This window comes from Neolamprologus multifasciatus, chromosome 13, assembly GCF_963576455.1.
Source record: "Neolamprologus multifasciatus chromosome 13, fNeoMul1.2, whole genome shotgun sequence".
NCBI classification, from domain to species: Eukaryota; Metazoa; Chordata; class Actinopteri; order Cichliformes; family Cichlidae; genus Neolamprologus; species Neolamprologus multifasciatus.
Genome location: NC_140451.1, coordinates 22,667,817 through 22,683,015, shown reverse-complemented (window position 1 = coordinate 22,683,015; position 15,199 = coordinate 22,667,817). Strand labels below are relative to the sequence as shown.

The 15,199-nt window shown below is 40.1% G+C and overlaps 1 protein-coding gene across 5 annotated transcripts in view; it reads right to left on the bottom strand.

Moving 5' to 3' along the window:
- Nucleotides 1-15,199, bottom strand: part of LOC146505567 (ankyrin-3-like) — a 95,090-nt gene that overhangs the window by 39,993 nt on the left and 39,898 nt on the right. For all 5 annotated transcript variants that reach the window (XM_085183005.1, XM_085183001.1, XM_085183002.1 and 2 more), the window contains exons 6-23: nt 14,123-14,308; nt 12,052-12,150; nt 10,675-10,773; nt 10,451-10,549; nt 9,673-9,870; nt 9,037-9,135; nt 8,766-8,864; nt 8,585-8,683; nt 8,290-8,487; nt 6,966-7,064; nt 5,254-5,352; nt 3,265-3,462; nt 2,917-3,015; nt 2,171-2,269; nt 1,947-2,045; nt 1,740-1,835; nt 277-349; nt 83-139 (exon numbers count right to left, since the gene is read on the bottom strand). In XM_085183005.1, coding sequence (XP_085039131.1) covers nt 83-139; nt 277-349; nt 1,740-1,835; nt 1,947-2,045; nt 2,171-2,269; nt 2,917-3,015; nt 3,265-3,462; nt 5,254-5,352; nt 6,966-7,064; nt 8,290-8,487; nt 8,585-8,683; nt 8,766-8,864; nt 9,037-9,135; nt 9,673-9,870; nt 10,451-10,549; nt 10,675-10,773; nt 12,052-12,150; nt 14,123-14,308 — 2,095 coding nt within the window. The remainder of the gene's footprint in view (nt 1-82; nt 140-276; nt 350-1,739; nt 1,836-1,946; nt 2,046-2,170; nt 2,270-2,916; nt 3,016-3,264; nt 3,463-5,253; nt 5,353-6,965; nt 7,065-8,289; nt 8,488-8,584; nt 8,684-8,765; nt 8,865-9,036; nt 9,136-9,672; nt 9,871-10,450; nt 10,550-10,674; nt 10,774-12,051; nt 12,151-14,122; nt 14,309-15,199) is intronic.

Below are 15,199 nucleotides of genomic sequence, written 5' to 3'. Positions count from 1 at the left end.
ACACTGTTAGTTCTAGGCAAGGCAGCTCTGTTGTATTAAAGGAAAAGAAGCAAAAAATAGAAGAGAGGATTCAAACCGATACCTTCGTCAACATCTGACAAAGACTCCTCACTGAGAGTTTCTGGCACATTTGCCTGGACTGTGTTTTGGATACACATACAGTGAAACATGCACGTTAATGAGAATGACATCACATAGCACACAGTATATGGGAATTATGCACTTTCATTGATTTTAGGGCTCAGTGATAAAATTTAAAAACATTTTTTTACATACCTTCATCATCTGACATATCGAGGAATTCATTCATGGTCTCAGGGACATTGATTTTATGCTTTTCAGATGCACTCTGGAAATTCAAAAAATACATATATTATATATTCCTCATCTGTTTTTTAAGCAGTTACAAATGGATTTTCTTAAATTATGATATGTCACATAATCACTTGAAATCACTGCCTTGCACATTGCAACATATTAAAAGAAAGTACTGATGGTGACATTGTTGTTGATATTTTGAAAGTCAGTTTATGCGTGACAGCAAATGGAACATAAGAAAAGATGATCTTGATTATTACCCACTTTTTAAATATTTTATCAGCTGAAGCTCTGACAAATGTAGTCAGCTGGTGTCAACTTCAGGATATAAGTTGCAAATAAAGTGAAAGCTTCACATATATTTCCTTATTTGGGCCTTAGACTGGGCTCCAGGCCCTGTCATAGCAAGAAGTAGTCATACTGTATTTCTGAAGGCCATCCTGACCCAAATAAGCGATCAGCAAATGTTTCAAAGTCTGCAGATGTAGGCTTAAGAGCAACATAAAACAACAGCAGAGGTCTGTGTGCGGTGAATAATAGATCAGTTACACTGAGGTGTGAGGAGATGACCTTGATCTTTTATTCACACTCGTGTGGTTTAAAGCATTTATGACGAATACACTTTCCTGCTGATTGTGCTGGATCCTCAGTGACCTCTTTTCCTGGCTCTTCGCTCACTGTCCCCCTCACACGCTTGTCACTTCTTCATCAATGCCTGTCTTTCTGTACCTCACTCATCTGCTCATTAGGGTTAGCTGTTAGTATCGCTGTTAGTAACGTTGGCTATACGAGGGGAATCCTTAAGCTCCAATCTGAGCCGTCCCTTTCTCTTAAGCAGGACAACTTCACACATGTGACACAGCGTGACAGACTGACTTGCAAGCTCATTTGCAGTATTCACACCTTAACTCCACTTACAGTGTGCTGCTGGCTGTCCACGGCTACGGTTTATTTTTGGCAATGAGCTAGCTGCTCGGTAAGAAAACACTAGAAGTTTCACAGACAAATAAAAAACCTTATTTCTAATTTTAACTTTTAAGCAAACAACAACCTTCCTAATCCAACAAACAACAAAAGTGATACTATTTCTAATGCACTGTACAACTTTTAGTTCCGATATTCTTGTTTCTCCTAATGTCAGAGCCCAAAAAGCATTGCAATCAACTCTGAAATCTTACATATCAGAAAATCCTTTAATGCACCAACAATTAAAACCAGAACCGGAAACTTGAAAAAACAGTCTCACACACCCAAAAAAAAGAAAACATACATTAAAACTTTTCAATAAGAAGCACAGAATCTTTGCCCAGCTGTCAAGTTACACAAAATATCCATCAGTTGATGTATGATGTAATTATATGTCTTAAGACTGTATGTCTTAAAGCATGTGAGATGGCATTGACAAGAAGTAAGTGTCTTACCATAGTGGCCAAGTTTTCATCAGTCACAGGCCTCAGAGTGTCAACCACAGAGATGTAACCAAGACGGCGGGCAATGGATAGGGCAGTGTTCCCGTTCTTACCAGTGACAAAGATGCACAGAGGAAGTTACACACAGAAAGGAAAAAAGCATTCAGTATTTCCTCAAACTTAAGCTCTGCTGTCCAGCCCGTGTGTTTGTGTACTAACCACAGTGAGTTCATTGGCCGAGGCCCCGTTCTGAAGCAGCAGGTTGATGATGTGGGTGTGGCCCTGCTGAGCAGCTTGGTGTAGAGGAGTGTACCCGTTCTAAGCACAGCCACACAAACACAATCAGTTTGTCCAGGAAAGATGCAAATACACTGCAGGATTGCAGGAAGGTCTTCAGCAATACAGCGATACAAGACTGTATGTGTGTGATTCTGTGTGTCTACCTTGGTTTTGCCATTGACTCTGGCATGGTTGTGCAGCAGGAAGTTTGCCATCTTTGCATTTCCATAGTGGCAAGCTACATGCAGCGGAGTGTAACCCATCTGGAATGACAAATGATGGCGGAAGAGGCACAGACAATTCAATTAAAACAGGACGGAAAATTACTCACAAGTGCCAACTGCAGACTATAATTTGTTACATCACAGTTTACTAGAGAGCTGGCCTGAATTTTGGAAAGTTTATATTTTAAGTGTAAAATTTACCAGGCAAATATATAAATCCTCTCACATAATGGGATTTCTCTAAATCCTAAATTAAAACTGCATCATATTTCATCTGCTCTATGAATTATGTATTTGTGTATCATGGAGATCAGTGGGTGAATAACCTCTTTGCTGTAAACAACTGTCCTGTCAGCACAAACACACCACAAATAACCTTGTGTTAGCCCAACCTTTAGCTACTGCAGCTCTTAGTGAACGTGGTTATGTGCATGAATGTGTTTGCTGCATCCATAACAACATGATCACCTTCTACTCAGGTAACAATCCTTTATTTATGCAGCAACTGAGATGTCGGCAGACAAGTGAGTGTATGAGCGTGTTAAGCTAAAGAGGAAAATCAGGATAAGCACATAAAGCAAATTAACTGATGGAAGTTAAAAAAAGTATAAATATGCAGCAAACCTGCCTACTCAAGTATTTACAGTTTTCCCATGTGTGCAAGAAGTCATCTGAGAAAGCTGTACCTTTGTTTGTGGGTTGACATCAGCCCCATGATTGAGAAGGACTTCAGCAACATTGACCTTGTCCTCCTGAGCTGCTAAGTGGAGTGGTGTTAGTCCGCTCTGTATATGAAAAAAGGAGAAAAACATGCAAATCCACAATTACATTTATTAGGGTGGGTGTGCAGAAGAAGAATGAAAAGTAGGGTGTTTTTCAGAAAACTTGTTCGAGAAGTCTAATGTGTTATGGCAAAAATCATGACAAGTGTTTGTCTACTGGGTAAGAAGGATTGTGGGCCATATACATGTGTAAGCTTAATTACATTTGTAGTAGTTCCTGTATAAATACTATAGCTATGTGACAGATTCTACCTTGTTGCACACGTTGACATTAGCGTTCTTGGTCAGCAGCAGTGACACCAGATCCACGTTGCCCTCCTGTGCTGCAAGGTGAATTGGGCTGATGCCTTGCCGCGTCACTGCATTGGTGTCTGCACCGTACTCCAGCAGTGTGGTCCCAATTTCCATTTGGTTCTTCTTGGCAGCAATATGAAGGGGCATGTAGCCGTTCTAAGGTCCGCAAGAGAGGCGTAGAGGTTAGGAGGCTGGACCGAGCTCTTCTATGGTTGTAATGGCTGGTACATCATTCTATCTATTTTACTGTAACAGAGAAGTTGCTAATTGAAGTAAGGGTTGGATAATGCAGTTTTCATCTATAATGTACTGCAGTCCATTCTCAATCGAAATGGAATTAATTTCATACATTATAGATTAAACTATGGGCAGGGCTGAAGGGTGTGTCTAAAAGTAATTTTCATTTTATCTACAAAACTAAAGATCTATTACATGATGGATGCAGCTGAAAATCAGGATACAGCTTTGACTAAAAATGTTGTCATTTTGCATCAGGACATATAATCCAGTTTGTCATGAAAACAAACTTACAGCACAAGGGTCTTTCAACTTATTGACAGTCATGAGGCTAGTGTGGCCAGCCTAACGTATCACAGGTAAAACTGATGGGAAAACCTCAGACAGAAGGTTGACCTCAGCTGTTACACACATTCACAACAGTGAAAGTGCTAGAGACAAAGTGTACAAACAGGAGTGCAACTTAAACGTGAACAGTCACCACCCTGGCTTCCTCCTTTTTGCTACTGTGGAGGAGAGGACCTGAGAGAAAACATTACAAAGTAGCAGGAGGGCTACATTCAAACCTCTGGGTAGCCTTGAGGTCTGCAAGGGAGAAGGTAATTCTAGCTCAAATGAGAGTGAGTAAAAGGATAAGGTGAGTCTGGAAGAGGGAAGAGCCTCTATTTACAGAGCCTAACTTGGATTCCTTCTTTGATTTAATTTACGACACTGTGTAAAGCAAGACTTATACTTCAAGTCAAAATCCATTTATTTCTATCTCCATCACTAAGTAGAAAAACATCACACACGGAGCACAGTTTATGGTACTGCAGGGAACTATTGCAGCAATAACTGCAATAGTAACCCTACTCGTGTCTCTGTGTTAGCGCCTCTATACAACTCCTCTTGTACACACTGATTGATTTGTTTCCAAAAGCACTTAAATTAGATCAAGCACACTAACTTTAGAACCCAGCCAAATGAAAAACAATTTGAGAAAGAAAGAGAGAAAGGAAGAAGGCAGGACAGAATGAGTGTGGGAAGGCGACAAGAAAGGCAAAGGAATAAATTTAGACAGACGCAGATTAAGGGAGAGAAAGAGAGCTAGGATGGACCAAAGTGGCTTTCCAAGCTTTGGTCTCCTTTTGTGGCATGTCACTTGACAGTCCAGGCAAAACAGGCATTTCCTGCCACATTTTTGGTTGGTTCTGGCTTTTTGCTCACACTCGTTCTGCGGTTTCGACAGACTCTTAAAGCCTGGCAGGAGACAAACCATAACTTGACCACTTATGTTTGTCTGTCTAACTTAACAGCTTTTTTAAGGTTTTTATTGGGAATACATCATTTTCTCAACTCTTGAACAGACAAAAAAAAAGGAAATTTTAGTGGTTTGGCACTATTACTGACTCTGGAGTAATTACATTTCTTGTTTTTCAGAGAAACACAGTATATTGCTTGCAATATGTAGCAAACCAGCAACTCAAATCTGCTGACAGCATGACCTCATTTCAGGCTGGTCGGGTGGTTTGTAAGACTTGACTGAGCACAAAATAAAACTCACACTTTCACTGATAAACGATGAAACGGATGGAGGAAATGGGCGAGCATTAGATCCACATTCACACGGATGAATATTACACATAAATCATTATTAATGGGATGTTACGTAAGTGATAAGCCAGGTGAGTTCCCCTTAACACGTGTATTGATATGTGTTTGTGTGGATACCTTGGCGGCAGCATGTGGGGAAGCTCCCTGATCCAGCAGCAGCAGTGCCACTCTCTGATTATCGTAGTGAGCAGCTACATGCAGAGGAGTTAGCCCACTCTAAAACACCCACACACACACACACGTACAAATGCAGAGACACATCCACACACACACACACACAGGAACACAAACACACAGGCATGCAACACAACACTGGATTAGAAGATCACCGACCACACCCAAGCACAGACACGCTGATTAAGAAATGGTTAGAGATGGGCATCGAACCGATGAAAGATACAAAGTATAGGAGACGGTTAGAGCTCTAACTTCATGCGCTAAAGGAAGATGGCATTATTAGGAAACTGAGTGAGAGAATTTTCCTGCTGGCCTGCTGATAGATTTCAATGTATCTTCAAAATGTTGACTTTGCAACACTTACCTACAATGGCTACAGTATTTTCATTTGGAATTCAATAGCCATGTCAAAACATGCTAAAGTCATCTCAAGTGTGCAAAAGCACCAAAACTGAAGATACACACTTTTCACTGGCCAGCAAAGATGTGACTAAAGCGTTATTTTTATAGCAGCAGAAGAAGGATTAGTATTAGTTTACCAACAACAGAAGCAGCAAGGTCTAGTTATTATTTTAACTTAAATGTTTAGGGTTTATGCTTACAGCATAAAAAATGTGATCAGAAAACTGAATCTAATTTTTTTTTTTAACCAAAACCATGTGCTTATCTGCCACTAGTTGTTCAAATTATATATTTTGAGACAAGATTTCTCAGTGTATCCATCGACACAAGTGGGAGAATAAAGGGTCTGCATCACTCATGTTAAACCACAAAATCGTGCTCGACATTACTCTATCATAGGACGTGTCCCACAGAAGGTGAATGCCCAACCAGGCCTCCACACAGTGTGGCTCACTAACAACAACCTTCCATAAAGAGAGTTTCAAGGTCATGTCTTTGTCTTAATACTTTCTATAAGAGTTAGATGATGGAGGCATTATGTAAATAATGGTCTGTATATATGGAGTACCTTATAATCTTAGGCTCTAAAAGTGTTTTGCAATGTTTTCTCATCAAAACGCACACGCAGAGAGATCAAACAGGGCGGCATATGCTGTGACATACTCATTATTTCTACCGAAATATATAAAAAAACCATATAATATCTTAAAGTCTTTATTTTCATCTTGATATAAATGTATTATAATAATAACGACCTGATTTTCTTCTTTTTGTATCTGACACTGAGGCAGATTTTAGCGTGACACCACCAGACACTGTGGAAGTTTCATTATCATATCTGACAGTCTTTATGTTAAACGCTTTCAGATGGTGGCAAAGACGCACATACGCCTAGTGCCAGCAGGTCTCAGCTAAGTAAGTCTCTATCAGTGGAATAAAAGAAATCTGCCTACAAGGTTTTTGCAACAGGACAAGCATCTGTTTGATGTGTCGCACTGTGATCAGACCTCAGCTTGCTTCCACCACACTACTGCCTCCCAGCATCTGGGCCAGCTGCAGCTCAGAAAACACAACACAGCCCTGCTGACTATCTTAGAGATGAGAACATGAAATTAGGAATTTCAAGTTTATACTGCACTTTTGCTGTCTGTCATTTCCTTGCTGAACCTGCCTGCTCGTCTTAAACAGGTAATCTTTTTCTGTTTCTTAAATTTATGCTCAGAAACTCTCCGCCTTTTCAGATAGCTCACCTTTCCAGCAGCATCAGGTGCAGCTCCCTTCTGTAGGAGCAAACTGGCTACCTCCATCTTGCCATACTTTGCTGCCACATGGAGGGGACTGAATCCTTTCTGTTGGGCCAAAGAAAGGAGAGCAGGGAGTAGTGAGGGTATTTAAACAGGAAGTGAATATTTGCATTATTTTAGGTCCCACTTGGCTGGTGTGGGATCGAGCTTTTCCATAAGCAACATAGTTTCTCACTGTGTCTTTCAGTGCTCAAGTCACAAATGAAAACAAAACAGCAGCAGCAAAGATTTTGTGTTATTCGGACTGAACAAAACAGAAAGTTTGGTCTTAAGAGCAACATCTCTTTCCTTCATAAGACACAGGATACCGAACATTACAGTCCAAATAGGTTAAAAAGTTCAACATTTTGAAAACATTTTCAATAAAGTTATATTTTAGCCATATTTAAATTAGGATGGATTCACTTTATTAACAACACTCAAATGCAAAATAACTTACAAATGAGTATTGTCTGTGCATGAGTAATTTTCTCTTAGCATATAACACAAAAAAAAACATAGAGGTTCATTATACTGAGAAAATAAGGCAAAGGTCTTTACTATCTCTTGAGGCAAATGCATGTCTATTACACATTTTGCCGTGATGCTGGGTTTGATTTGCCAGTGTGATCACTTGGCTTCCTTCCTGTGTGTATGCAAAGATATTTAAAGACATTAGATCACATTTTCCAGAGAAATGTGGGACTCCACAGATTCCCATTTTCTCTGAAACACTTGACCTCATTTGTGTGACAGTAGTATTCGTGCCAATTTTAAACATTTTATTCATTTAATCTGGTTTATAAACACCTAAAAGGGGTCAAGTAATCTGCTCGATGGCACAAACTTTCTGTTTTCACACAGATATGATATCATTTGCTTGAAAAGCCGACTAAGGTAAAGTCCCAAAAGATGCTATGTGTGTGTGTGTGTGTGAGGAAGTAAGAGCCCACCATGGGGTTTACCCTTCATTAATCTGCTCTGCTAACAGAAGTCACCTTCAAAGACAGTCCACAGAAACATATCACACTCACATCTTCCAAACCCATTTTATACTTCGAGCAATGCACTTTTATGCAATTAGTCAGATCTGTGTGTCAGTTTAGTCAGTTTAGTATGCTTAGACTATGAATTCTTTTGCTGGGAGAAGGACGTATTTAGGCATTTATTTCATAAGACAAGAACCTTGGAGGCCACTCGAAACAGAAAACCATGCCTACTAGTGGAGATACTGGAAAATGGGAAGATTATCTACATTGCAAAATAATGCTTAATCTTCCACAAGACATACCTTTGTTGCAGATGAGAGTGAGGCACCATTGTCCAGGAGCATGGCAGCAACATCATGGTGTCCTTCGCGGGCAGCCAGGTGAAGGGGGGTGTAGCCTGAGGTGGTGGCAGCATTGGCAGACGCACCGCAATGCAGCAGCTGCTGGACAATGTCGACCTTCCCCAGCCGACTGGATATGTGCAGCGCTGTCTGGTCATCCTGCAAAGAGAGGGGAAGTGACTTTTTGGCCCAGTTCTGTATCCCTTTTTGTTTTCTCCTTGACACAGTGATTGATAATGACGCTCTGTGTTCTAACCTTGGACTTGGTCTCCACCTTGGCTCCGTTCTTTAGCAGGTATCGGACTACGTCTGCCTGGCCTGCCCTGGCTGCCATGTGGAGAGCTGTCTCTCCTCGCTGGAAGATACAAAGGTTGTTGGCAAAAGGGAGATTTTCTAATCTGTATCGACATGTAGTACATTAAAATTAGTCTACTTACCACATTGGTGGTGTTGGGCGAAGCTCCGTGGTGCGTCAGCGCATGGACAATGTTTTCATGGCCCATAAAGGCTGCCACATGAATGGGCGTCAAGCCGGACTGCAGATAACAGATACGATGATCAACATGAAACATTAAAACACTAAAGACCAAATCAGCAACCAAGTTTTATCCTGAACATCAAAACCAAACAACAATAAGATCAATTCCAAGTAATTATTATGTATTAAATGGTACAGAAGAGTAAAGGTGTTCCAGTCTGCTCTATTACCTCTGTGACAGCCTGGATAGACGCTCCATGTTTAAGCAACAGCTCCATCACCTTGACTCTGTTCTTCTTGCAGGCGATATGAAGCGGAGTGAAACCATTCTGCATGAAGAGAAAGTGTAAAGCTAAGGCTGGTATTCCAGTACGATCACTGAGAAACTCCCCACAGCCTCTAAACATGTGCAAATGTGTGAATGCTGAGATGTGCCAGGATGTAAATGTGTGGTAAAAAAAATGTAAATATGAGGAATAAACCTGTTTTCAGTCCTGTTTTAAACATTCATATCAGCACATATCTATTTATTTCACACAAAAATAGTCTATATCATTAAAAAACAACAACAACAACAACAACAACAAAAAATGCAATACAGACAAAGCTATCAGAAAATAGACAGACACAGTAAAACCTTATATTATAGTGCTAAGTCTTCTGCACTGTAAAGCTACCCAAACCAAACCATTTATTTTTTCTATGAGTATAATATTAATCATAAAAGCAAAAGTGTCTTTTGGTGACTAACACCTACCAACATCAACATTTCAGTATTTCTTGAACGTGATTTTTTTGTCACGATCACGTGACTTTTCTGTTTTGCACCCCCATTCTTAACACCCCTTGTACGGCTTTATCCCTACCAGAGCCTTGGCATTTGGGTTGGCCTTCTTGTCCACAATGAGCTTGGCCACCTTGTAGTGACCGCAGTGGGCAGCAACGTGCAGCGCCGTAAGATAGTCATTGGTGACGTCATCCACGGGCACGTCGTGCTGGAGCAGGAGCTGGACGCAGTTCAGGTGGTCCCCCTGAGTGGCCATGTGGAGAGGCGATAGGCCGTTCTATAGAGGGCCGAGACAGGGAAAGAAAGAGGGAAAAGGGGAGAGAAAGAGAGAGCCAGACAAAGGAAGAGAGCGACAAACACACACGCAGACGGACACATAGACAGATGGACAGACAGACACAGTAAGTTAGGACGCGGCCATGCGTGGCACAGAAAGACTGCGAAGGAAGTTGCTGAGAAGGTTACAGAAGCATTGTTATAACGAGGCCATTACAACAATGTCTATTTTGTTACGCTGGTCGTCCTGCGCGGTCAAACTGTAGGGCTGCGAAGGCAGCGGAGACAGGCTGTTCTGGAGAGGTCGCACAGATGTTATGGAGACAATGCGACAACACTACAGCAACAACAACAGACCTGCTATGTGAGTGGATGACAATTATTTAAATAGCTCCGAGTGGTTAGGAGAGCTGATTTTGAAAACAAAGGTATTCCAGTGTTATTAACATCGTGTATAGTGATCTATTCTGGTCTGTTTTATATTTAACTTAATGAAAAAGATGTCATGTGTTTGTGAACTTTCTTTTCTTCCCTATTCTGAGCTTAGCAGCATCTCCTGAATTGATCATCCAAGTAACTACCTTGGTCTTGGACAGTATAGGAGCTCCTCTGTCCAGAAGAATTTCTACCACCTGCTCGTGTCCGCTCCGTGCCCCACAATGAAGAGGTGTTAGACCGTCCTTAAAAGAACAAAATAACAAAATGAAACACTTTTTTAAATTTGCATTTTACTGCTACAGACAAAAACGTCTGTAAGTCTAAAAAACAACCTCAAGTGCCTTTCTAATTGTGAAAAAAGTCTTACCTTGGTCTTTGCATCAATTTTGGCCCCTCTGTCCAGCAGCAACTTCACCATATTGCTGTTGCCCCTTTTTGCGGCCACATGAAGCGGTGTGATGTCATTCTAAGTGAAAAAGTGGAAAACTCTTAGACGGTTCTGCTCTCACATTATGCATTTAAACATACCTACAATTAGATAGAATTAATTCATTAGAAACCGTCATGAAATTGACTAGTCTGCAACAGACTGTAATGCTTTGTTGCTATCAAGCAAAGAGCTGTAAGCCAGCTCCATTGTTTAACCCATCCACCACTGCTGGTGGATAATTTTCTGGACCTTACCTGTAATCAGTCTAAAAGCAGCACAAACATAAACACCACTTCACACACAAGCTGATTCAATTATAGGCCACTGATCACTCTGATTAGTAAACATCTAATATGGAAACCCATTTTCTAAGACAACATCACTGAGATTACTCTGTAAATGTCACATAAAATCTCTTCCAGGTCTTTAGATTTAATCATATCTCAAAAAAATATAAATTCAGTCTGAGAATAACATAACAGATACATATATAACAAAATGTCCCATTGTTCTAAAAAATCTCCCATTTCATGAGGGTCTTAATCCAGGAATCTCTTTCTCTTTACCACTGAATACCTACATATGTATGGGAATGAACACAAATACATTAGGCTTCATCGTACCGACATTACTTCCAATACTTGCACTATTCTGTATGTGTACTATTGTATTTATTTATACTCATTCTCATTATTTTCTATTCCTTTATTCTTTTCTATTCAAGTCCAGTACTGTTGTATTTATTCTTAGTTTATCTTATTTCTGTATAGTTGTATAAATGTATATTTGAATTTATTTCAATTTGATTTTTACATTTTGACCTTTGATCCAAGAGTAAGATATTCCGTCCCACTTTATACTTGAGTGTATATTCTTGGGTTGACAATAAAACTCTACTTGACTTGACTTGACATTAAAGTTTGTGTGTGGGTGGTTTGGGTTTCACTGTTGTTTTTTCCCTTGAGTAAACAAAATATGCATTCACCTACCAATGAAAAGTCCACAAACAGAATTCATGTAAAAAAAAAATCCCACATTTGACACCAATATTTTCAGTCCATCCTATTTTGCTGAAGGGTTTACATGCAAAATATAAGTTTATTCTTTGCTTTTGCTTTCAAGGAGCATAAATGTGACAGATGTTTGGGAAATCAAAGTGATTTTCCTCTGCCATAAAAGCTAAGCTATACCTTTGTTTTACAGTTTCATAGGTTTTTTTTTTTAATCCATTAAATATACCCGTATTTCGAATTCATTTTTATTGTGTGTAATGGTTACATCTTTCCCAACCAGCAGAGGGCAGTAGAAACTCACCCGAGCCATGAAGTCCACAGCAGCCCCACGGTTCAGCAAAAGCGTGGCCACATTAATGTTGCCATAATGCGCTGCGATGTGGAGGGGGGTGAAGCCACTCTGAGGATTGAAGAAATGCAACAACACACGTGCAGACAGACAAATAGACACACCATGTTAAAAAAACAGTGGAGCAACATCCACACAAGATCAAACATCTGGCTTTACAAAGTCCCACTACATCAAACAAGGACACACTGGTTGCACTGACACCTGACTTTTCTAACAGTTGTAGAAAAAGTCTATTTTTTCTAAAACTGTTAGAATCAAACATGGGCCCAACTAAAATATAACAATTTTACATTTAACTAACATCAAACTAATTACAAAGATCTGAGTGTAATATACAACCTGATTGGAAAGATCAAGAGCTAACTGGTGTAAATCTGTTTAATTCTATTTACAGCTTTCTGATATTTTTAGCTGCAAATAATCACCCTGCAAATGAACTTAATGTTCATTTGTTAACATCTTCAATGAGAGATGTATCCTGATATAACTCCTGGATTAGCTATCGGAGCAACTAAAAGACACTGGAAAATATCTGTGACCTTATGTCTTACATTAAACAATCCAACTGCTGGAATTTTAATTTCAAAGAGCCAAAAGTCAATCAGTAATTCAGACACGTGTCCCCACCGATATCCTGAACTGAGAAATCGTACCACAAAGTTCACCTAAATTAAAATGATTTATATCTGCCTTGAAAAAACACACTATTCATATAAAACAGATTACAGTGTCTTTCTTCTATCTGAGTACACATTTGTTTAACACAATGCACAAGTCTGAAATGAAAGCCATTTTTGGATGAATCATATCAGAGCCTGCCAAAACCACAAACAATGCCAACCAAAACAGGCACGCACAGAAGGTGGCACCTGGCTTTGGTTTAAAAAAGGGGCCAATGTTACCACAGACGCAGTGTCACACTAGCTTGTTACTTTGGTCCCATGCAAAATGCTTTAGGTGCTAGTGTTAAATATTGGACGTACTAGAGCTTGATAAAGGATGCACCAGTAAACAAATTAGAGAGCCTGACTAATGCAGGGGTTCTTTAGAGTGTAAAGGGAATTAGACTGCCATGCAAGTTATGGACAAACTGCTGGTTTCAAATGAATGATAACCATTTTTCATGCGTACACTGGTTATCATGCTAATCAGTTTCATGGAGGGACTTAGTCAGGACACATTAAGACAACATAGTTTAAACAGTGACAAGGGATTTCCAAAAATAAGACACTTCAGCTTTGGACACCATGAAACCATTAGAATCAAGGAAAACCTTGATACCCAAGCCTTTAGCCTCAGATTTATTAAATCAGTATTTGTGAAGCATGCGCTTTAGCTCTGATTTTTCTCAATGACCAGATATATCCACTAGATTGATGAAGCAATGAAAAGGAAGAAGGCAGTACTGAGCTAAAATGGAAAAGGGGGAGTGACAGAGGGCTGCAGGAACACTACTGCATCAAGTCAGGGGCACTGAAGTGATTGTCGTTGTTGTTTTCAGAGTTTTTATGAATAGGATGAACACTACATAATGTACAGAGTAGAGGTGTACCTCTGTTGTTCTATTCACCATCATCTACAGAGTCAGCCAAGAGAGGAGAGAACGGGCAATTAGTGAGAAAAAAAAAACAAATTAAAAAGGGCCTTCACTCACATGAAGTGGAGGAGCAGAAGAGGGAGAGGCAGCTCAGAGAAAAATAATCTATGGCAGAAAAGTTTCGGTGTGCAGACTGCGCTCTTGAAGTTTGATTTTAAGAATGAGAAGCATATTCTCAAACTAAAATCTTTTCAGAGATAAAACGGGCCAAAAAACAAACAGGAATGTACTTCTGCTTCTTTTCCAAAAGAAAGAGCATCAACAACAAATTCAAACAATAAAGAGAAAAGGCAGCAAGAAAAAAAAGACAATCAAGAAAACCAAAGAAATCAGTGTTAAAAACAAATAATCAAATAGACAAAAAGAAAGCAATCAACTGATCATTCACCACCAAAGATGGGCTGCATCAGCGTTTTTGCTCACCTTGGACTCGACGTCTGCGTTGTGGTCGTTCTGCAGGAGCAGGGCCGCGGCCTTGGTGTCATCCTTGCGTGCGGCAATGTGCAGGGCAGGCAGGCGCACCTTGCCCTTTGTATCGTTCTCCAATAGCAGGGAGACCACCTGGTCATGGCCCTGCTGGAGGGCCACTGCCAGAGGGGTAAAGCCATCCTGCGAAAGAGGGGAAGAAATGAGTAACCAATGCTGGATGGCGTGGATGATGAGAGCAAATTAAAAGCAGCTTATAAAAAGCAAAATGATTTTTAATAGTTTTATAGGCAATGATGAATCTAGGCTGCTCACATTATTTGAAGGTATTAATTATTATAATAAACAACTAGGTTAACTATGTCAATAACAGTGATGTGTTTTCATAAAAAAATAGAGGCAGCTTGACCTGGAGGAGCATTTAGAATTAATTATAACTTCATATAATGTAGAAGTTACTGTACATTTCCAAGCCACATCTCTGTGTAGGACACAAATGTACGTTACATAATAAGAGGATGTGGAGAAGACAGCTCACATCTTCGGTATTTCCCACTCACATTGCCCTTATGATACATAATTCAGCCAAAAGCTCTGCCATTTTATTTTACTGTGTTTTTGATACTGCATGTCTCAGTATGTGTGGGCAGAAGTGTGCACACACACACACACACACACACACACACACACACACACACACACACACACACATATATATATACATTTTTTTCCTGTCCTGATAAGCCTCTTTCAAGATGAGGGGTGACTCAGCCCAGCTGAACACTGATGGGAGATTATAGACTGACAGTGCAGTGCTCTCCATCGACATCATCAAAATACTAAACGAGGGACTATTTAATTGGAAAAATTGGGTTTGAACCCTCCTGGGGGAAGTGCTAAGGCACTTCCTTTAATTTGTCACCAGCCTGTATATTACCATACATCATGTTTGAGTAGATACTAGATTTCTGTGCAGAATGGTGTGTGTGTGCATGCGTGCCCATAAATGTAAACTTGCAGGCGACAGGGTACACTGGGTATTGTATCATCTGCGTATGTGCACGTGTGTTTGTG